The 24,346-nt window shown below is 42.4% G+C and overlaps 2 protein-coding genes across 3 annotated transcripts; one reads left to right on the top strand and one right to left on the bottom strand.

Annotated features, from left to right (window-relative positions):
- Nucleotides 1–432: 432 nt before the first annotated feature.
- Nucleotides 433–16,466, top strand: LOC109966096 (uncharacterized). Of its 2 annotated transcripts, none has more exons than XM_020610707.1 (3): nt 433–611; nt 13,468–15,224; nt 15,506–16,466. In XM_020610707.1, exons 2-3 carry the CDS (start codon nt 13,626–13,628, stop codon nt 15,968–15,970), a joined length of 2,064 nt encoding a protein of 687 aa, XP_020466363.1. In that variant the 5' UTR covers nt 433–611; nt 13,468–13,625; the 3' UTR covers nt 15,971–16,466. The 2 variants fall into 2 exon arrangements, with proteins under 2 accessions (XP_020466363.1, XP_020466364.1); XM_020610708.1 differs by lacking the exon at nt 433–611 and adding an exon at nt 10,207–10,433.
- A 729-nt stretch (nt 16,467–17,195) lies between these two features.
- irf10 (interferon regulatory factor 10) lies at nt 17,196–23,472 on the bottom strand. The gene is made up of 8 exons (XM_020610774.1): nt 22,994–23,472; nt 21,501–21,723; nt 21,303–21,373; nt 19,953–20,010; nt 18,961–19,062; nt 18,470–18,856; nt 18,106–18,224; nt 17,196–17,702 (listed from the first exon to the last, which is right to left on the bottom strand). Exons 1-8 carry the CDS (start codon nt 23,162–23,164, stop codon nt 17,598–17,600), a joined length of 1,236 nt encoding a protein of 411 aa, XP_020466430.1. The 5' UTR covers nt 23,165–23,472; the 3' UTR covers nt 17,196–17,597.
- Nucleotides 23,473–24,346: the final 874 nt, after the last annotated feature.

Below are 24,346 nucleotides of genomic sequence, written 5' to 3'. Positions count from 1 at the left end.
TGTGATTGGCTAAGAAACTGAGGTTTTGCCCTGGGTTGGTCCACTCTACGGCTTGAGGGAGGTTAATGAGTGAAGCTGCTGGGCTAACAGCCAAACATGAGCAATGCTAACGCTCCCACAATGAGCCTGACTGTATTACCGCTGAGCTCTGTCTAATTATACACTTCCAGAGAGGGAGACAGAGAGAGAGAGAGAGAGAGAGCATATTAGGTAGGGGAAAAAAAAAAAGTTAAAGTGTCACTGTATGTCAGAGAGACTCACAAAAAGGGATGACTGTAGATTGCTGAAGTTGTGAGGGTGAGATAGAAGGTGTGTGAGTTCGAGCAAAGAAGAGAGAGAGGGAGGGAGGAGGTTGGAGCAATCGAGCAGGCTGGGGAGAGAAAAAGAGAGCACACTCATAGGGAGAGTGAGAGAGAGAGAGAGAGCAAAGAGGCGTTTAGAGAGTGAGAAGGAGAAGAGGCAGGAATACGATGAAGGGAGGGAAGGTTCAGCCGTAGAGAGGAGGAAGAGACTCGCATTCTAAAGAACTGGATATTCCTTCGTGCACACTGCTGCTGCCTGATCCAATGAGTAAACTCTCTGCTCCCTGCTACACAAAGGCACCTGGCAAGGTATGTGACCACACCGCCTCCTCCTCTGAGTGTGTACATGTGTGTGTAGGAAAGAGGGAGTGCAGGTGCGTTAGCAACTTTGATGGTAAACAGACTGTGCTGCGTTTTTTGAATGACAAAATCAGTTCAAGAGGCACATGTCATCCTGAGAGCGATCAGAGGGAGAAAATGTGCTTAAAATTTGTGTGTGTGCGTGTGTGTGTATGAATGAGCTTGTAGTATACACTCATGTAAGTCAGCACCTGTGTGTGGGGGTGTTTGTGCACATGGAAGAAAATAACAGTGAATAAGAGGGAGAGTGTGACTGATCCAGAAAAGAGTGTGTGAGAAAAGAAGAAACAGACAGACAGAGAAAGAGAGAGAGACAGAGAGAGAGAGGGGGGAAGTTCAACACTTAGCCTGATGGCAGACCAGAACTTTCAGATTTAGAACAGTGGGCTTAAATAGACCTGGCCCAGAGATAGCCAGGGGCCCTGGAGGTGCCCGTTTCAACTGGGAGAGACAGATTTGAGACTGGTGAGGGTGGAGTTAGCTGAGTCTGGGAAAATTTGGAAAGAGACATAGTGGGAGGAGGAAAGAGAAAAAGACGAGGGGGCAAGTCTGGGAAAGAGGATGCCCAGGTGTGCACATTCCATCAGCTGTCTGGGAGGAGACAGTGAAATGTGGGTAGAGCAGTCATCTCCCAAACGGAAGGTTGAAGGTTCGAATCTCAGTGTCTGCAGTCCACATGTCGAAGTGTCCTTGGGCAAGACACTGAACACCCCGTTGCCCCCAATGATTAGAGCCATCGGTTGAGTTGGCGCCACAGATGCCTGCCTTGGTTCTGGACCGGAAACAAATTCCTTGTGTATAACATACTTGGCCAATAAGGGTGATTATCTCATTTTTTATTCAACCAGTGTACGTGATAAGTGACAAAACATTAACTGCAAAAACTCCCAATATCATCTTTAATTTCCCTTAATTCACTTTTAATTACAATGTTGTAATTTCCTAACTTTACACGTTGTCGTAATGCGGCTGAAAAGTGTTAGCTGAACTCAATTAAATGGCCAGACGGTGAAGTGTAAAACAAACCCGTCTCTTTATTAAGAGAACTAACGTTGAACAAAAGAAAACCATACAAGATACGGTGAAAACACAAAACTCATATGTCCTTATTAACAGTCCGAGATCAGAGCCAGCAAACACATCCAACAGAGGTGATCCAAAATACGTAGTCCAGAGGGAAGTCCGATATCATACACTGTGGCAGTCCGAGACAAGAGGGCAAAGCAGAAACAAATATACCAAGGTAACAGTCCGGGTCAGAAACACAAGATACCAAAACCGAAGGAAAGCTGGAGAGTCAGAGCTGGGGTCTAGAACAATCTGGCAGCGTCCTGGTGGGAGGACGCTGCCTAAATAGAGGTGTAAACAATAACGAAACAGGTGACACCAATGTGAGTGATGAAGAACGCAAAAAGACCGAAACTAAGGTGAAACAAAAACAGGAAGTAACGTCAAAATAAAAGCCGGACAGGAAGCAGCGGAACTGAATCATGACACATGTGTCTGTTTCTGTGTGCTCTGTGGTGAACATCTAGCTGTGTTTGTGGTTCTGTTACTGTCTCCACTCAATCCTTCCACAGCTCTCGCCATTCTTGATGGAGAACTACTATGCCAGTGTGCATGATTATGATTTCTGTATGTCTATTTCTGCCACAGCAGGCGCTGTCCTTCTGCTGCAGTGATACCCCATATGCTGCATATAGGAACATTTCACAGGTTCAAACGGTTCTCAGCTATAGATGTCTTTCATGTGAGATGTGCAACATTTGTCCCTGCTGACATAATTCACTTATTTCAGTTATGAGGACTATCTGCGGGGGATACAGGAGGCCTTCTGTCACTTAAAGACTGCTTCTAGAAATGCTTGTTTTAAGTGCATGATTACGGCTTCACCTGCTAGGAGCTTCTTGTACTTTTTAATGCTGGATTTGTCACCTACTGTATGTTGAAGCAAGAAGTCTAGTGTATCAGTGATAGGCCCTAAGATGGGGCTCTGGTGTAACCAGGTGGCTTAAAAACCTGTGTATATTTTGTGTTTTATAGTAACTTACCAAGACAAAGCCTGGAGATTTATTTTGTACTCCTGCTATGTACAAGAGAAGTGCCCTCAGCCCTGATGCAAAGATGACACAGAGAAACCGAATGTGTTTATGTATCTATATCTCATGGGGAAAACAATTACAACTTGTTTGTGTGGGCTGAATGAGAAGTACACCGTGTTCTTCCATTCCAGGTTTCTTAGAGTACTGTCACCCATGAAGAGCAGAAAAGGCCTCTTGTGGGAGAAGGTTGAGTGGCTGCTAGCCCTTTAAGAGGTCTATTTTTACAGGGGCACTCTCATGCATGGAGCGAGGTGCACAGAGGAGGCAGTGGCACATACACGGAGACTCTATCTGCTCTGCCTCCCTTCCGTGACTCCACACAGCACATCCTATAGGACCGTAGCCTTGTGACTGAGTGGCTGACAGCAAGTCATAAAACTTGTTCAGTCCACAGAGAAGCATGTGTTCTTTCAACACAAGCTCAAACACGTAAATCATCAAAACTGGAAGTTACGAGGTTTTCACTGAACAAGGAGAATCAGCCCTTTTCAAGTGGATCTCTCTGAAGTCTAAAAGTGATAATGAGTGGGAGCTAGCAATAAAGACACCCTTATGCACACTGTGCACAAATGTGCCAACATTCCCACATACTTGTTTTGATATGCAGATAGCTATGAAAGAAATCTGAAAACATTCATGCCCCCTTCTTACAAACACATAATACACTTTACTCACACCTACATACTCCTCAAAAGATACCACAAAAAATGTGCTCATTTCAGAACATTTTTACACAAACGCGTCCACACACTTAGAGGTGAGCATAGTGCTGTACACCCACGTAAAAAATTACTTATACATCCTCAATATCTGGACCTAAAATAATCTTCTCCTTATGCAATCTGCATGTTATATAATGCATGGCCTGTCATTATCACAGCGCTCCTTCACGCCCTGCTGTGCCTCTCCACCTACAGCACCACACAGACAGGCTGACACACACACACACACACCCTGCACCTTGTGTTGACAGTCATATACTCTACTCTAGCACTCTCACCCACGCTGAGTGTGTGCTCTCAAACAGCCAGCCATGTGAGTGAGAGGGAAAGACAGAGAGTGGGTGTGGTGATGGTGGGGATGGAGGGGGGGAGCTGAAAGTGAAAGAGACAGAGAAAGAAAACTTAGAGTGAAGTGTACATTCAGGCTGAGATTATACATCTGCATGATGGATTTGCACATTTGTGATGTGCATGTATGTGTGATTGTCAGGGCTGTATGTCCATCGAAACCCTCTGTGGGTGACATAGACTAGCAGGTGCTTGAGGCTATGATGTAACCCCTCATAACCTCGTCTTTACCACCCTGTTCCTCTTCAACGCAGGATGTATATTTTTGTGTTGATCTTAGTCATTTTTTTTATATTGATTATATTTTATATTGTTGTTTGTGGTTTATAATTTATACTGTTTTATTGCAATGTACAGCACTTTGGTCCACTCTGGTTGTTTTTAGTGCTTTATAAATAAAGTTGGTATGGTATGTGTGAGGGATAATCACTCATACTCACTCTCAGTCACACCTATGGGCAAACACAGACTTGCTTGTCTTCACATGTGTTGTCCTCTCACAGAATGGACAAGGAGTTAAACCCTGCTCCTTCCCGATGTGTGGAAACCTTTCTAAAAGCTGTGCTTCCCTGTAACATAAACTTGTACTGTGCTTCATTTGTCTAAAAATGTTTATTGAAAATAACAGCTAACATAATTTTGAAATTATCCCATGAACTGACAAGCAGTATGTGCACGTTTGCACTGTGTCATCATCAACACAGGCATATATGGAAACACATCCATAATTAAATCGCCATCAAAACAGTAGCTAACAAAATGGTATTCTGTACTTTTTAAAGATATACACTAAACATGAGCTAGTTTCGTGTTTATAGCAATTCTGAATCAGTCGAGGAGACTTGCATGGCCACTGTTCCCAGATCAGCACTCTCACAGATGGAAGGGTATGAGAATTGGCTTGGGAGCTCAGCAGAGGAGCCGGGAGTGTGATGAATAATCCCAAACAGAGGCAGGTGTCTCAAAACAGTTGACACCGCGCCAGACTACTTTAAGGTGATAGACACACCTGTCGGCCAGGGGGTCCCATGACAGGAAGGTGCAGGAGGCAATATTTCATAGGATGATGCATTCACATTCAGATCCCTTTGTGTGTGAAGTAAAGATAGTGTATGTGTTCATATGCCAATATGCGTATTAATCTTTTCTTTGCTGTTTGTGTTCATATAGATTGTTTTCTTTGGCCTCGACTTACCAGCCCTTGTCTATGATCAAGCAGTATGTTCTCCTCCTACTCCTCCATACTTTATCTACAATAGGGGTCAACGGCCTTTCAACCTTGCCACCCACCACTTACACCCACAGTCTTTCAGCCAGGCCTGCCTCGAGCCCATGAAAGTAAATCTTCTGCCTCGTACAGACAGACCCAATGTGCACAAACACTCTATTGCACAGTATCGGTTTTGGTATCACTGTGCAGAAAGTGTAACATCTGAGACATCCTGTAGCCTATAGCATCAATAGTGACTTGAAAGCCAGTCCTGAAGTTGGATGTGTATAACCTTCCCTATACTTGCAATGCTACAATCAGCAAAACATATTTTTAGATGTTTTTTTTTTGTAATTATTAGCAGAGATGATCAAACAACTGAGTGATACAGGTTCTTTTTCAAGCGGAGCAGGGACTCTCCCTATTTTCATTTTGAAAACAAGCATTAAGCCCACTCAGTCCTATTTCAGCATAACTTGCAGCACCTTCAGTAACAAACAGCATAAATGACATGTTGAGTAAATGGCTGTTGGGCAGCAGATCTGGTGTGGGAGGGGTTGTAGCGCAATAGAAACAATGTCAGTTTAGAGCAATGTTGCCTTGAATACCGTCAGTAATAAAGGTTCTCCAGACAATATCTGCGAAGCCAGTCTAGACACTCTTTGAACATTAATGGCACTTGAGCTTCCAATAGGAGACTTGGCCATGCTCTCTCCATGGAGATGCCATCAATGTGTTTGCTTACAGCTTGCTGACATTTTACTGCTAAACAAGAAAACCAACAGAAACCCAGTTTGACTGTCAGTCTCCAGGGGACAGTGCTAGAAACAACAAATCTTTGAAATGAAAAGTAATCCCCTCCTCTTTCACAGGCTTCACAGGCTCTTGTCCTCTCTCTTTCAAGCTGTTCCTACCCCATCAGACTTTGTCTCGCTCTCTGAGTTTCTCTCTCCCTCGCACGCTCCTTCCCTTCTCCTCTGCCCACAACCCCTCTTGTAAGCTACTGATCTCATAGCGTGAGAGTACTACTCGCATTAAGGGCTCTGATTTAGGCTAATCGTGTCACAAACTAGTGAGAGGGACTGCTAGCTGTGAGCCAGTGAAGCTGAGAATCTAAAAAGTTGGAAAAATAATTAGGAAAAGAAATGGAAAGACAAAAATGGAAATACAAAACCCTGACTGCATCAGCAGTTTGTGGCATCACTACAGTTTCATAAAAATCACTGTCTGCTAACCAGTAGCGGCACTTTTGATGTTTGTTTCATGTTTTTTTTTTACATCTTTGTGATACATACTGTATGATGCCTTCAAATTGAAACCAGACTCAGCTCTTTGTGGCTGAAAATATACCCAGTGCAAGTTGCCTCATATTATAAGAGACAATTAACAGGTGTAAAAATGAAACTCTCATCAGACACTAAATGTCCATGAATGACAACAATATAACACCTGTCTTCAAAAATGTCACCCACAAGGTTGACAGAATACTCGCTAACTGTTCCACTTGTTTCCCGCTGACCTCTGCGTGCACACAAGTGTGCATACATGTCTGTGTGTATTCACAGAGGCAGAGAGACCAGGGGACCACTGACGTACACACCCTTGGTCAGAGGAATTGGAGAACTAGGTGCAGGAAAATGTTTGCTTCTGCTGACTAGCTGACCTGCATGTAATTAGTCAAGTCATATTTTTAACTGATATATTGCATAAACCTCATCTTAAGAAGCCATAGCTGCCCTATTTATACCCTAGGGGCCAATGGTCTGTACCACCGCACAGGGGGATTTCCTCCCAGAACTATACTAAGCCTCCCTTTGGCCGTACCAGTTAGGATTCACAGGGATTAACCTAGCAATACATTACAGACATCAGCATCTAGTCTGGATCACTCACACTGCTCTACTCTCTTTTACTCTCAGGTCTTGTGATGTTTAGCATGATCTGTTTACCACTCTGCTTCATAGAAGATGGTGTGATCCATTTAATTTGTGGCACACACACACACACGCACACACACTGTTGAAACAGCAGCCATTTTTATTATTTTGTGCCACAGGATGTGTGCAGGTCTGACACAGAGAATGACGTTTTTTCATACCTTTTATGTTCATGTGTACATGCAGCATATTAAGTGTGTGTGGGGATGTCAATAGTAACTCCTGAGCCGTAAACCCATCCTCACTGAGGCTGAGTGTGCTGCAGGCAGGGTTGCTGGTTCATCCTGTTGAAGAATGGGTCAGGGCCCTAAGGCTGACCTGGCCTTTTGCCCATTAAGTGATCATCCGTATCACCCTGTCCTTTTATCAGCTTAGCCTGGCTCCTTGTGGAGTAAGTCACCACACAAGGCTAGTAGTATTAATCTCCTTCCCCCAGCCCCCCATCACTCAGTCACTCCAACTCTACCTATCTATCTATCTATCTATCTATCTATCTATCTATCTAGTTACTGTATGTCCTTTCCCCCACCCCCCCCACACACACACCCAGGTATTCATTCTTTCCTCTGTTCAGATCCATTACATTCAGCAACTAATTTCTGCTGCATCAGACATCCATCAGAGATCCCCCACTTAGCCTGAAACGTGATCAGACACCCAATATGAGACAATGCATGAGGAAGAGGGAAAAACTATGCAAAATTGTGTTTAGATCTTTGTAAAAAAAAAAAAAAAAGGAGCAAAAGCTAAGACCGTAAATCATCTTCTGTGTTCAGTAGAATCTATAGAGATTCCCCAGACCTGTGGAACCTTTGACCTATGCCGCTACTTTACATTTCCACCGCTATGATTTTTTGGGTGACTCATGCGACCTTTCTTGTCTAGGCCCGACCCTGTGTGTGTGTGTGTGTGTGTGTGTGTACAGATTAAATGGTACAAAGACAGACAGAAACAGCCAGAGGAGATGGAGAAAAGGTGTACGTCAAATGCCTCTCGGTGCCATAAATGCTTGACAGTACAGTTTGACCTCGCTGTGAGTTTGATCTGGATAATGTTTGTCTGTGTGTGCACGTTCAGTGAGCTAAATATCAAAGTGTGCATGCAGATGTGGAGCACAGCAGTCATTTCTATAGCTCTACATTGTAGTAGATGCCCTTTGATGAACCTGGTTTCCTTTTCTTTCAGTATGACTGGAATGTTACATAAGAACTGATATCAAACACTAAAGCTATGTTCAGTTATATTAAAGATTGATTGTACAGTTAAAGCTGTTACTTCTAAATGCTGATTATTTTACTTGTTCCCATTTACTTTTTATATTTTGCTGTAATACACAAGATATAATTTATACAAACTTGATGACCATAAGTTTTAGTAGTATTAGTTAAAAATGTTAATATGATAAATTATTTTGTATAATTATAAAAACCATTGTAGAACCTGCTTTGTTTTCACATCCTTCCAACTATTCAGTCAAATGAATTTTTAATAATATAATATAATAATATGATGGTAAAATGAACAGTTTTGTGCTTTCACAAACAGGCTGTGATTCTCCTGGTAATGGTGCCTTTTTAGTATAATGAATGCATTTATGAACAGACGGATTTTTCTGTATTTTATGCCAAGTGATTTCTAATTTATTTAAAGCCTTACAAACACATTATCTTATTGCAAAATGTTCAAAATGTAAAAATATGTATGTTCACTTTTTCACTAATTGTGATATTTATAAAGAACCCACATAAATACAGCAACTGCCAGAGCAGACAGCGTTCGTGCCCACACAACCTCGGCGCACATCATCTTCAGACAGCATTCACTTTGTAAAATTAAAGCAATCTTTTCCTAAATGTCAGAGGAGACTTTCTTGGCAATTGTCATCTCTCTGTGAGAATGTTTCAATGTGCCAATGTGTCTGAGCACACATCCAAGTCTGATTAGTTTTCCATTCCATTGAGGTTATGAAGTTAGACAAGGTTAACCTCTAGTATGCTCTTGGTGGATATGAGTCGGCATTTTGCTTTGTGTTTGAAAGTTTGGAGAAATTACTTTTAGAAATGTGAAAGAAAATAAAGATTGCTTTTTAAAATTAACCACCAATAATGATTAGATTGTTTTATTAAATCCTCTTTCTCCTTGTGGTCCCATTTACTTTCTCTCTCCTGTATTGCTTTTCAGCACTAATATAAATATTTCTGAACTGAAGTTCGGCCCTGTTTCTCTGAAAAGGAGCAGACAGGGCTATTTGCATTGTATTTACAACCTTGGGCCTATTTATTATTTTGTAAAAGGTTTCTGTACTTCTAATTTCTTGCTGTAATAAACTACACTGGTCTCACCTATTCAGTCCTAATAAGCCATACCAGCCGTTCCAACACACTTCACTTACACTGACTGAATCACTGAAGCAAATCATTGCGAGCTCTCCCGCAGTGCTCCTGTTAGCATTTGAACTTGTACATGTGCATGTGTGTGTGCACACATGAAGGAAAATTAAATGTATTCATGACAGCTCTTTTAACAGGCAGGTTTGTCACAGAGTGCTTTGATGAGAACAAAGGACAAATTCAGATGAAAACTACAGATAAACAAAAAGAACAAGTATTGTAAAGTGCATGTGTGTGTGTGTGTGCGTGCTTGATGGATGTGAGGTTTAGTTTTGAGTCAGAGGCAGCAGCAAAAGCTTGAATCTGAGAGTATGTGTAGGATGAGCCTCCTACCACGTCCCTTCCAGTCTTTCAACTGTCTTTCTGCCTCCCCTCCATCCTTCCCTTTCTTTTATGTGCCAACATGTCTGAAATTCAACAGAAACGTACATTCACTACATGATTACTGATTGCTTAGTGATTTCTGATGTTAAAAGATGCATTTTGCTGGTGCAGCTTGTCTATAAAGTACAACATCAGACAAAGGAAGCATACAATCACATATATAATCTGCATGTACTGCATCCTTGACTCTCTGTAAGTGTGTGTACATGTGTGTGTGTGTATGATTGCGTGCATACCGTATGCGTGTGTATGCATGTTTGTATCCCTCACAATGATTAAACCAAGTGGGCGGCAACAGCAACTGGTCTGCCTATGTGGCTCTGCATAGCAGACATGTTTCTCACTGCTAGATATTACTCATTTCCTCAGCCCTTTGCACACACAAGCACACACACACACACACACATGCATACACTTACACAGCAGACACTGAGACGGATAGCAGGCACTCATTTCTTTCCCTCAGTTTGGTGGGCTTGCTGGTGTTATTTCATGCATACAGAGATCAGAGGCAGTGTGTAGCTGCAGGCTGCTTTTATCTGCGAGTGTTGTAACTGGTGGTGTTGCTGTGGAGGAGCAGTGTAGCACAGTTAGAAGCTGAGGAGTGGGTTGACCCTCTGGGAGAATTGGAATATGAATGACTGCCAACACTGCGACGTCTGCTCACCCTGCACTAAGGTCAGTCTAACATCACAACAACTACCAGCTCCACCAACCTGTCTGTCTGCTCCCACATTCTCTAACTGCTCTTTTAGAACAAGAGTCCCAATAAGAGCTCTAGTTGCTGTAGTTGCTTTTCTGCTTCAATTAGCAATACTGGACTATGAATTTATGTTTTTAAAATAATAACATAGGCAAAACTAGCCTCTAATGTACCGAAGTTCTGTTTTTATGAAGTTTGCAGTTATGAGTGTGGCGGTACATTTGATGAGAAATAAGTGCAGAAAAAGGCGGGATGACATGGAGTGGTGCAAATACATGTCACATTTAACAACCGACAACAAGTATTTTACATTTTTAGCATAAAAAAACACAAACACAACCTGTTTAGGACAGTAAAAATGAGAAAAACTTTTTTAAATAAATTGCATTTACTGTATGGTTACATAGTAAATCAAAAGCCCTGCATAGTATTTCATTGGAAGAAATGTGCAATATCATTATAACTGTGATCTGTCACTTTTAATTTATTTAAGTGCTTTGACCACAGTAGCTTCAGATTAACTCCAGCTCTGTGTGCATGTCTGCACAGTGTATAGGAGTATTCTGTTAGAAGACATTTCTCTGCAAACTCCTCCACATGCACAATTGTGTTCTTTGTTTTCTTGTTCTTTTTTTGGCAAATTTATATCAGGTCTATTTGGATGACTTTTTTTGTAAGGGCTGTCAAAATGATGAAGGTGTAGGAGTCATTTCAGGGTGAGAACTGAAACCAGATTGTTTTTAACATTAGAGAACAAATAGTTTTGTGCAAAGTAGCAAAAAATATGAAATATTGTTAAGAACTCTTCAGAATTTAGACAAATAAGTTACTGTATGTAACTTGAAAATGTATTATTGCTACTGCTTATTGTCTTTTAATATGGCTCTTTTTTGATAATGGAAAAAAAATGCAGCATTTTCTTTCTTTTAGTCAATAAATGAGTCACTTGTGGTGGCACTGATGCGACATTACTTTTATAATATTAACTGGCTGTCACATTTTAAAAGGTGAATAAGATAATAATAATTTTATCAGAAGCTTATTATTCTAGAAGGCACATAGACGGAAAAGTATAAATGAAGATTTTTAAGGAATGACTTTCAGTTGTTGCTCCTGCCTGAAGGTCTTGTATCTTCAGAACAGTGATTTTCATAAAACCACAGATTTTCAGTTATTTGTTTGCTTTTTTAGCATAAATGAACAAATTAAAGGAAAAACCAGCAGTAAGTGTGTTAGTGAGGTGTTGGGCCACCACAACAGCCACAATGCGCCTTGGCATTGATTCTCCAAGTCTCTGAACTCTACTGGAGGGATGAACACCAGCCTTCCAAATGATATTCCCTCATTTGGTGTTTTGATGGTGGTGGTGACGGTCTAACACGCCGTGGTCTAACGCATCGGTCCAAAATTTCCCATAGGTGCTCAACTGGACTGAAAGCCAGTTACCGTGAAGGCCATAGCATATGATTCCTGGGAGAGGCCGCTCATTTATTCAGGTTATTCCTTTAATTTGTTGCCTGTCTGTATATTACTGACACTGGACCAAAATGTTTCCACATCATAACAGCAACCTATTCGTAATGCATCATAAACATTTCCCGTGTTCTAGTCACTCACACCTGTCCTGTCAGTGTCTGGAAAAACGAGTCCCCCTCCTCTCACCGCTCAGTTTTCAGTTTTCCACTCAGATGCACAAACAGCTTGCTCCACTCTAACACTTATTCTGTTTTTGGACCAAGTCACTTGATGAGCAACAATTTGCCCGCCTCTCTATGGAGTATCCCCATCTAACCTCTCTAACCAACTGGATGTGTGTGGACACAGTTGCCATGGTGACAGTGTGGCGGATGGTGAGACGGCAGGGAGTTGGTAGGCTGTTGAGACAGACTTGCGGGTGAGTGCGGGGCTGAGTGGCAGCGGTGTGCTGTGGTGTCGTGGCGGCGACAGGAGCAGTGATGGAGGTGGCGGTGGTGGAGGGAACAGCTGGGCTGGTGGCGCGGCTGCCATCACTTCAAAAGAGCTCATTTAAAATGTTTGGAGAAGAATTAGTAGAGCTCCCCCGCACTTCTCACTGAATGAAACAAGGCTGCAAAATCTCTGACACATTTGAGGATTCAAACACAAACACACACAAAGACCTAAACAAATAAACGCTTTCACACATTCTTCCAGAAAAGAAATTACACTTACACATAACAAACATAGCATACATGCATGCGCACACTCAAAGTCACACACTTCCCCACACCCCTGCTGTGACACATAATTAATATGCAAAGACACATATCCTGTATCCACAACAACTGGTGGTAATATCAACAGTGTTTCTGTCAGTGATTGGGTGGGTGGTGACCAGCTTTGCCTATCACTGGGGGAGTAAGTGCAGCCGCCTGAGGGAGTATTTGTGTCTGTTCTTGTCTGTGTGTGTCTGTAAGAGAAGAGGGGTGGGGGTGAGAGTAGTAAGCTTATACAGAATACAGAGAACACCCGGGGGTGTCGTGGGGGTGGCTCATGAAAGTGGTATAAAAACATGTCTACATATTCCAATCATCCCCAGAGAGTCACAGATGAAACCCTCCTGCTGTGAGAGCTATATGAGCACTACACATACTGCACTGCCTCTGAAGTTCATTGGCTGCAAAATGTATTTTTAGCCCACATGTGGGAGTAATGTGTTTGAATGAAACGAGTAAGTTGGGTAGTTTCAGTCCCACCGCAGTGCGCATAGGTAATGACTAATTAGTGACAGCAATGAGGAAGATAACAGTTTTTAACCTTTTTCAAGTAGTTTAGAAGAGAGAGTCACTGGTTCCTTTCTCTCCGTCTGTCTGATACAGCTGAAAGTTCACATGTCCGATTGGAATGACATCTAAGCCGACTAATGCCAGGACCTGACAGACTGTTCACTTTCAGTGTTAACATTTAATCTCTCTTTCTTCTGTTTCTGCCCCCTTCCCTCCTCTTTACCCACCTTATCTCTGTTTCCATCACCTTCCATCTTTTCTCTAGGTGAGTGGTGCTTTGGTACAAAAGAATCAACAGTGATCTGACAGTGATGCTGTGTAGCAGCCTTCCCCTCTCTCTGCACCCCTCATTCTCCCGTGAGGCCCATGTGACCTAGCCTACACCCACACACTGGGGGCCCCCACTGCCGCTGGAGCCCACCCATGAATCCCAGCCCCGATCGCGGCAAAGAGTGCCTCCCTCCCAAGAAGAGGGACTCTCGGCAAGGGTCATCAGAACACCACGTCACTTTGGATGAGTTTAAACCCCCTGTGCCGCTCCGAAGTCGGTCCATCACAGGGAGAGGAGAGGGAGGCAGGGAGACCATTGATAGGGACCGAGGTGTGACTAACCCAAACCCACATCTCCTGCACACTCCTCCGCCCCTTCCTGCCCCAGCACCAAGTCTCCCTGTGCCTCTACCATGGCACCTGGGCTACTCCTCCTCTGTCTCTCTTCCCCTTTTCCAAGGGCAGGTGAGCGAGAGGAGGGGCTCAGGGTCTCCTGCCTGGAAAGATGATCTTCTCTCCTCACCCCTGTCCCACCCCAGATGGCTAAGAAGGGAGGGTGGGTTCTCCTTGTCACCTTCACCTTCTTCCTCCTCTGCATCCTCGTTTAAGATGCCCTTCCCAGCTGATTCTAGAGAAATGTGGTCCTATTTCAACAGTGGCCAGCGGGACTACAGTTCTTCTCTCTTCTCCCCATCATACCTATTTAGCCACCATTCTCTCTACTCCCAAGATCCAAGCTTAGGTGAAGCCAGAAACAGGTACCCGGGCAAAAGGTCAAATGGCCTGGATGGGCCAGGCAGCAGGACTGCCTCAACCTCCAGGACTCTGCTCACAGGAGAGTATGGGAATGATAGCAGCAGAACTAGGTTGGAAGTCAGTCCGCACAGCTCCCATACCAATGGTGGACGGAGACAGCAGGAGGATCTAACATCCCGAGTCCATTCTGGAGAGCCATTTTTGTCAGACTCTCAAGCCCAGGAGGGCCCTGAGCTACATTCCTCAATGCAGAACAAACATCAACATGGGATTGTTAAGACCAGCTCCAATTTACTCACCACCAGTTCCCACCCCCTTGGACCAGACCCCAGGGCAGGTAGAAGTGGACTATTGCAGCCCTTAGGGGCCTCACCAGCTGAAGCCCAGATCTATTACTCCTTGGGATCGGTGTGCCACCCCAGCCCTCTGGCCCATGCTTACCCACTATACAGCCCCTCAGGAACACCTCTGTACAACCCGCACAGGGAGCCAGGCCCAAGGCAGCACAATTTAAGGAACTCGCCTCACTCACCCCTGGGTCTACTGAACAGCCATGACAGGTCACAAAAAGACAGAGACAGAGACCAAGAAAGAGACAAAGAAAAAGCCCTACAAAGGGACAGGGAGCAAGGTAAATACAGAGAGAAGCACCTTCATCAAGACAAAGACCAAGAAAGAGACAGTGAGCGTGAGAGACGACGGGACAGAGAAAGAGACAGGGGGAGAGAGATGTCGCCTTTGCATCTTCACACCTCACCCCCAGCCCTTCACCCATCTCCCCCTGCGCTCCTACCTCACTTCACCAAGGGTTCTTTGATTGAGTTGGCCAATGGGCGGTTGAAGCGTGTGGAGGAGCTGCGGACCGAGGACTTCTTGAGGAGTGCAGATACCTCCCCAGAGTTCCACCTCAGCACCTGCACTGTGCTGCTGATTTCCCCCAGCAGTGCGCAGGGCTTCAGCCATCTGCAGGTCCACCTCACAGACCGCAACACTCAGGTCAGCTCTCTCGATAGATACGTGCTTCAGCTTACACTTGAGTAACAGATAGCTGCATTACAACATAATCAGAAATAATTTAATGAATAACTGCATGTCAAGATGAGTGTTAATGCAACTTAGTCACAGTTTAGGCTGTGTGCCTTGATCTTCTCACATGAAAACACTCAGTTTAATTCCTTATGCATATTATTACACATCAAAGTCAGATTGTACTGATAATAAGTGAGACACGAGAGACCTCTGGAACGAGTGTATGACAGTTTTGTTGTTTTGTGTAGGAGTTACTGAAGGTCTTGGAGGAGTATCCATTCTTTGTGCAGGACCGAGGCTGGTCTTCTTGCTGTCCCCAGAGAACCACACAGCTGTATGGCCTGCCCTGCCGCCAGCTCATGGAGGGGGATGTCTGCCTGGCTCTCACCCCCACACCCACCCATACCCACCGGACACACACACGTACTGGCTCCAGGTGTCATCGCACGCAAATCTCCTCCAGGGCTGCAGGAGAGTCTAGCAGCTCACACAGGGGGGAGATGCCACCACCACCTCCTCCTCCCCCTCTTCCTCACCAGCCAGCTCCTACCACGCCAGCCCCTGAATGCACCCTGGCTGTGGAGCCAGCCGCTCAGGAGCAGCCACGTCTACGCAAACGGCGTTGGTCTGCCCCAGACACCCTTCCCTCAACCGGAACTGATGAAGGCCTTCTGGATTTACCTCACAGCTCCAAGCTAATGAAATGGCAGTAGAAATATTATATACATGCACACATATACATGTATCCTTACATGCACACACACACACACACACACACAAGCACATACACACCCTCCTTGTCTCTGTTGCAACCACCAAGACAAACAATGGAGAGACCACAAGGCAGGGTTGCAGGGAAGGAATAAAAGACAATATAAAACACAATTTACGGGTGTCCACACTGCTGCCCAAAAGATGTTGTTGTTGTTCCTTTCCTTTCCTATCCCCTTCCCTTTCCATTTCCTTTCCTTTATTCAACCTTAAGTAAAGCCCTGAAAGGAGCAGCAGCTGAAGGACCTCTGGATGACTCCTTACAGACACACTGAAGATACTTAGTGAGACAATCAAGCACTTGTCTGTGTACACTCTTTTTTTGTAATGGTTGTCCCACACACCTACGTACTGACAGTGTTTTCTGCAGGGTATCGACTTTCAATCAGTGTTATGAAAGTAAACGCTATTGAAGAAGTGCAAATATATACAAACAAAAACTGACTATATATATATATATATTACAGATGTTATATACCGTAAATATGCTAAACAAATTTAATGCAATCTCTGTCATTTTCGCAATGCAGTTTTTGTTATGTTTTATTTTCTCGCTTCTGAGCCCATGTCTTCGTGTCGGCCTGGGCGGGCAAGGTGAATGTACAAGCAACTCTTTGCCTTTTTTAATTCTCATCATTGGAAGTCATTTAAAATGGTTGTTCATCAAGGCATTACCCTCCAATATGTTCTTAACATTATCTCTGAGAAAGGGAGAACACTAATGAAAACTGCATAACAGACAATCCCACCCACACAGACAGGTCTGTGCCACATCGCCTCAACACTCATGGTGTTTTTCCATTAAAAACTGAATGATGGAAAGAGTAAAAAGTGCTGTATGACTGAAGAGTAATGGTGCTAATAACACATTGGAACATGATGCTTTGTGAATACTCTCGACCCCTGTATACTGTACGCTCCTATTCCCATCTCATTTTTTTATGTACTGTATATGTTTGAAGGCAGAGAAAATGATGAAGGTATTACGGGTATCTCCTCTGATTCAGCACACTCTCTCACTTTAGTTTTTGTGTGTTTTTTTTTTATTTTCAAAAAGAAAACTTTACCTGTTGGGTTTTCTTTTCAAATAGCTACACAAATGTATATTTTTAAAAATTGTGAATCTGTTATATGATGTTCGCTAGAAATAAAAGAAAAAAAGCTTTATAGATTTAATTAAAGGTGTCAATTTATTCTCTGGATATGTAAAGTATGTAAAATACTGTACAATTAAACTGTCACGTAAAACATATGCTGAATATGGGATTAAGATTAAATAATTCAGAAAAAACTTTACATTTATACTATGTTAACATGGTTTGTTTGTTCGTTTAAACAAGATGTTTGCTTTACTTTGCTTTAACTCTTGCAGGTTTAGCTGCATAGTGGACAGAAAAAATCTGTATAAGGTACAGTTAAAGGACATTGCTTTAAATTTACTGTTATGCAAAGCAAGTAGGTCTACAATTATATATATACATTTCCACTGACAACAGAATGTATTTACACCGCTCTTAAGGTTCAGTACTATACTTGTATATTGTTCAGTGTAGCCTTTTCCCAGCATTCCTACATCTTCTCTCTCTGTGTGTTGGAGCTGAGAGTCAGCTGGTTCTCCTCAGTCTTTACCAAGTTGAACTTCTGCAGCAGTTCCACTGCAAACAAGGGCACCACCTGGCCATAAGGACATAGTCAGTATGATTAGGAGGACCTCTACTGGTGAATGGAAATACTGTGGCTGGATTGATAAAAGTCTACTCATATCTTTCCTGTTCAGGGGCAAAGTTAAGAAAAAAACTAATTGTGATTTATGCCCCTTCTCTCTCTCTCTTAAAGGGAGCATTCAACAGTGTTGTAAGTCCTTGAGAAGGAAAAATCTTAATGACACTGAAAGTGAACCAAATCCCTGATTTACAGGGTAAACATAGGCTACATATTTGAAATATTAAATCTAACACCTCATCCATCTGTACCAAAATTCAGCAACCAAAACCTACATGTTCTGCATTCAGAGTAAGTATGTAAGTGCATAAAACGTTAAAAACAGAAAGGTAAACTATTTTTGCCCGTGACTGACCTGTGCAATGATCAGCTTCCTGGTTTTTGGTACACTGGGGTCTGGATACTCCTCTCCAAAGCAGAGCTCAATCTCACAGGAAGGTGAGGGTCCCTTTCCCTGCAAACAGGTCTGAAACTCTGTACAGACAATAATTGGAATATTCAGATTGATTGTATAAACACATGGCTTCTTTGAACAGAGCGATAATGTGATATTTGTCATTTGTTTTTACTCCCATGGATCCCAATCAATCTGTTGTTCTTTGAATAAATCATTTTCTGTTCCCGTTAGACAATTGACTAATTGGTAGCTAATGAATTCAGCTTGTGAGTAGCTGCTACTGTATTTTTTGTTCTGTTGAAGTACGCATGCACTGCCTTACCAGAGAGAAATGTGGGTATATCAAGCAGTTTGAAGGTCTTTTCTCGCTCCAGTTTGTTGGGCCGGTCAGTGTGTAGGGCCATGGGACCACTCCAATACACCCTGCCCTGGCAGAACCGCTTGATGAATACCCCCTCTGGGGCCACCCATAAAAGCACACCTCTCTCCAGGTGACAAAGAAGGCGAGCCATTGTTTCAGCCACGTGTGATGGCAAGGATAGAGAGGCCGGGGAAGGGAACGACAGCTGCTGGGCGTTGCAGGGCCCATAGATCCGTTCATTTCCCAAGGGAACACGACCTTGCAGAATGAAGCACCCATCTGGGCTCTTGGTGGTCACTTTCATTACCTTCTGGCCTTGATACAACAACATCACCTGCATACGAAAGTCTATACACACAAAATGCCGCTTTTTTTCCAGGTGATACCAGGCAATGGCCAGTAACATGTTAATCTGGTTCAGTTGCTGTGAATAATCTTATAAGCTTTCTTACCTGATATAGTAAGCGGGCTGAAGAAGGTGATAGGACTAGGGACCTGACTTTGAGGCTTTTTATCTCTTAACTCACAGTACATGTGCTCCCTCATCAGATCCCCTACAACAGAATAGAGATACAAGTCAATCAGTGCTTTCTCGATATTTCAAGGATACTGGGACCCCACATGACGTATGGGACCAAAGTGTTCCTGTGCAGGGTATAAATGATGCTGCAAATTTCATTCTAATTATTTGTTGAGACATTTCACTTCAAACTAGAAAAAATGAACCCCATGCTGGTGCTAAAGAAACAGTTAGAGGATGGCCAAAGTTGCTCTGATCTGGACATGACAGATATCTGTACAAAGGGTTTCATGACAATCCAAGCTTTTTCTGAGACATTTCATTGGTGACATTTCATTGACCAGCTGACAGAGACATGCCGCTAGCATAGAAAATTATTAAAATTTTCATACTAGCTAATGCTAACCCATAAGCTAATATATGACCACAATAACATTGTGATCAACAATATCCAGCTTTGGCCCGATTTTTGCCCATTCACACCCAACAGCTGCACAATCGTTACTTCACATACTGTGAGAAGACACAAAGCATGGCCAATATGGGGGCTAGGGAGAATATCTCACATGGGTACCACTTGTAACTGACCTTAGTCAAATTAGCAGCTGATATGGACACCCATTGATGGGACCCATATGACACAAATGGACACATGCTGTCAGGCCCTTTTTAATTGCATACATGCCAAGCAGTGGCCAGAGCATAACATTTCTGTACCCACATGGATATTCTGACTGGGATTAAAAATATTCAGTAGGTAACTTGGTCATTTGAGTTTAGTATTCTATGAGAGTCACAGAGAGGGCTAACTGTTAATGGCTGTAAAGCAGATCCATAGGGGAGGGTTGCCTTTCTGACATCTGTGAAGATAATTCTCCATAACCAGTCCATAGTGCAGAACCAGTCTGTGCATGTAATCCTTACCTGACACTGGTTTTTCTTCTTCTTCTTTTGCTTTAAATGACTCTTTTTGATAGTGAACCTACAAAAACAGAAACCAAAGTTCAGTTAACATAGCATGGGGTTTAAAGGCAAATTCTTTCAGATTTAAGATTAAAAACCATTTTAAAGATTAGATCAGTTTAAACTGATTCCTCTTGGCTCCCAAAGTTGATTTTCCTGCTGCACAAAGGCTTCCTCATATGAAGGTTTGTCACTCTTCACTTGAGGCTATCTTATAAAAATGTAGTAAAATATTGTTGAAAAAATGGAAAGGAATATAAATCAGGTGCTAATTATGCACTAGTGGGATTCAAAGTGATTAAACAAACAAAAACTTGGTTAAAGCCCCTGTATGATTTTAAAATGTCTGATTTTGGACACTGGTAGAATTTTTAAAAAGACAAAGTACAAACAAGTTTGACCTGGGGACACTGTGAATATGTGAATGACCTTGATTTTACTTGCTTTTCATTTGGATTGTCTCACTTTTTATGCCATCAAAATCTGATTTTTATTCTTGATTTTTACCTGCTTCTAAAACAGAACAATTAAAAAAGAGTATTTATTTATTTACAAAAAAGAAAACCTCAAAATACTGAAAACTATAACACAGTGGTTGCACTCACACAGTGTTCTCAAGTGACTTCACTTCCACTATCAAGTATGTCAAGTGCTACATTTGATCAGTTTATAACTTATTGTCAGGTTTGCCCGGCTGCACCTGCCTTCTCACTCCCCTCACTCTGTTTTTGCTCCCTTACCTTGATGACGTTATCCGACACACCTGCTTCATATCCCCTGATTACCACCAGCTGCACCTGATTAGTTCTCCCTATTTATTCCCTGCTCTACGTTCACTCCCCTGCCAGTTCTTTCTAGCGTTATCAGGCCCGTTTGTTTCCTGTTCTCTTTTACTGTATAGTGTCTTCATGTTTTGTCGCCCTAGTTCTGTTCCATTCTTTAGCTCCATTGTTTCATTCCTCCTCACCTCTGTCGTTTCTCCGTACCACGGACCTCCTCTACCCTGCAGGTCGATGCACAGTCTCCTACTAACTATATGTACAAACTCAGTACTTTCCACCACGACCAGCCCAGGAGTGAGTCCCAGCGTCCGCAGCCCGGGCTTCTCCTCATCATTCTGACTGTATTCACTTCTGCAGCTCGACACCCGGTCCCACTTCTACCTGATTATTCATTTCCTTGTTATATTTCACTGTAATTAAACTTAGCACTGCTTGCACTGAAGTCACCTGGGTCCGTCATATTTTTGTGACTCGCTCACCCCTGTGTTCGAGCCGATCTAACACTTACTGGCTCTATATTTTAACTTACCTGTCTGTCCAGAAAGCTGGGTTTCTCTGGAGACCCCTGGACAGTCACTTGATCATTTGCTTGGGGAGACTCTGAGGAGAGAAACAAGTGGGTGCAATAATATGAAAAAATACAAAATGTAAAAAGTGTCAAGTTTAATAATAATTGAAAAATAATATTGCTGAAAGCTGATGGAAGAATGAGAAAATAGGACGAAACCTTTGCTCAGGATACAGGACTTAATTTCCAGTTTTGTTTTTGGTGGATTGTCTTGCTGGATGCAATAGACCTTATAGGGTTCTGTGATGTCCAGCTGGTTGCGTTCAGGGACCTCATGAAAGTCTGTGCTCTTGTTGAGTGCACAGCGGAGACGGGTCTTCCACATGGTGGGGTCAGCTTTATCCCTCCCCTCCCTGTATTTGCCCTTGTACACAGCCCATGCCTGAATGTAAATTATTGAAATATTAGATGATTATGAGGAAAAATTGACTGGGGAGAAAAAATCATAATTGCATGAAAAATCAGGGGAAGTCATGATCTACTGGTTAAACAGATACAGTCAGGGAAAAAAATTATTTGAACCACAGTTGATTTTGTAAAATACACCTGGGAGCCAGAGATCTTGTTGACTGAGAGGGAATCAAATACTTATTTCACTGATGAAAATGCAAATTAATGTATAACTTTTATTGTAATGCATTTTTCTGGATTTTTTTGTTATTATTGTGTCTCACTGTTCAAATAAACCTACCATTGAAATTGTAGACTGATCATTTCTTTGTTAGTGGGCAAACTTACAAAATCAGCTGGGGTTCAAATAACTTTTTTCCCTGACTGTATTTTAACAAGCTGACAACATTTTAATGCAATACATTGATTAGCAGTGTCATTTTCTTCACAGGGAATTAATTTCTTTTAGTGTTTTTAACAAAATCTATGTACTTTGAAAGCAGAGAACTGAATGCGTCTCGCTGAATTAACTTCAGTGAAAATCAGTTCAGTCAACTTGCTGTAGGATAGTGAGTTCCACCAGCAGCTGTTTAGTTACAGGATTCAACTGCTTACGTGGTTGTTTATTATTTAGCTTTGAGGGGATTTCGAAATGGCTCTTTTCTGATGATTTGACAATTGAAGATGTGCTGAATCTGACAATCTTATTATTTACATGTACATTTTTACATTACATATTTACATTTGATAAAACATGAAACTATTTAATTATATACTGACATTTTAGTGTAAACAAAACCTCTAAGTGTAGAACTAGGACTGAACAGAGGCAGAATAGTTTTTTGACTGCTGTTACCTTCACTCACACATTCACTAAGTCGCTCACTCAAGCTTGTTTGCCTCCTGTTGACAGATGCATTAGAATCTAATCTCAACCTCTTTCTGTGCAGAACACATCTTAAAATCCCCCTCAACTGACAAACCCCAATAATTATATGTATCTAATTATTATTAAATGAATAAATAATTATTGTATGCAATGCTTATATCGGACTTATAATAAATCACAAGCCTTTTCACTAAATGAAGTGAACGTGCTGCAGTACAACATGCGGGAGCCAGTGGTTTTATTCAGCTAACTTTACCAGCAGTTTTCTCATAACAAATTTAAACATGCTAAGATTGTATCTGACCATCTGATAACTGAATGTACACGTTTCACATCATATTGTATGCTAAGGAAAACGAAGCAGGCTGCTGACCTTGAACAGAGCTGCATCCTCCATCTGTTTGTAGTCCTTCTTGGCTGCGTGCTTCCACGGGATCCTGAACATAGTTTTGTCCTCATCCTCCCAGCACAGTCCTTCATATCTCCCACTCTCTATCTGGGTTATGAGCCACTCTTTCAGGTGCAGCTTAGCTCCTTCTTCCATCTTCAACACATACTGCGTCTTACAGGAACAACACTCTTCAGTTTCAAAATGCCAGAGACACGTGCACAGCGGCTCAAACAGTTTAATAAGGCTCCCACCTTGCAAGCAAAAGGACAATCAACAGTGTATTCTCATACTGCTCACGTTTGAACTGCTATCTTGGCCTAATTACAGTTATGTTATATGATAAAGTTTCCAAAACCTGTAGAGAAACTACCCGCACCTCAGACCTAAATGCAGAAGTCGTAACTAATATTAAGGGAGCTCTGTAAGCGAAAGCGAAAGCTTCGAGCTGTTTTTATACTTTCGGTTTCCCATTCTTGTTCAGTTGCCCTGAAAGTTTAATCATTTCCAAGCAAGGTATTAGGAGGGTGATAAAGGAGCAGACTGATGGGTTTAAAAAAACGAAACAAAAGGACATTTAATTATTCAATTCCTGTGTAGCAAAAGTCCTGCACATTGGAATCAGCCAGAAGGCACCATGCAACACTTCACCCTTTTACTATGTGGCACAAATCTTATTTTTCAGTCATAGTTTAAAGATAACTTTTACAGGCTACAGTTATATGTCACATATACCAAAGTGCAGCTCATTCACCCACACACACACGCACACACACCGCTATACATGTACTCATATCGAAACGTTCATATGAAAACGAAAGCATGTGGGTGTCAGGACTGTTCCCCCCCCCCTCTCAGTGGCTCCACACAGTTGCACCCTGTTTGTGCTGGGTGTTGTAGACGAGGCCATTTCTTTAGCTCAGGTGTTGATACTGAACGTGCGAACAACACAAAGCGTTTAGATAAATAATAAATGTTTAAAATAAACGTTTACAGTATAGAGAACATACTGTTAATACCGAATTGACTAACACATTTAGTTTTGTCCAATAGAGGGCAGTGTAATACTGTGTTACAACCTCAACCACTCAAAGTGAACTATTTTTTTTTATCAATCAACTGTGCACTACAGATAAAATGTGTAGCAAAATGAATCTAATTAACATAGTGCACAGAGAAGGACGCAGAAACATCCACCTCGCTATTAAAATCCAGGGCGCAGACCACATGTGCTCAGTTGATCTTGGTGAGAGTTTCTTTACAAGGATTTGTTCTGGTACTGGAAATAGTGCAGCGGAAAAATCTGAGCCCCCACACTGTGAATCACCTTTTAATATG

Source organism: Monopterus albus, unplaced genomic scaffold (genome assembly GCF_001952655.1).
Source record: "Monopterus albus unplaced genomic scaffold, M_albus_1.0 scaffold106.1, whole genome shotgun sequence".
NCBI classification, from domain to species: Eukaryota; Metazoa; Chordata; class Actinopteri; order Synbranchiformes; family Synbranchidae; genus Monopterus; species Monopterus albus.
Note: the sequence above shows the minus strand (reverse complement) of the source record. Positions and strands in the feature narration are given on the sequence as shown.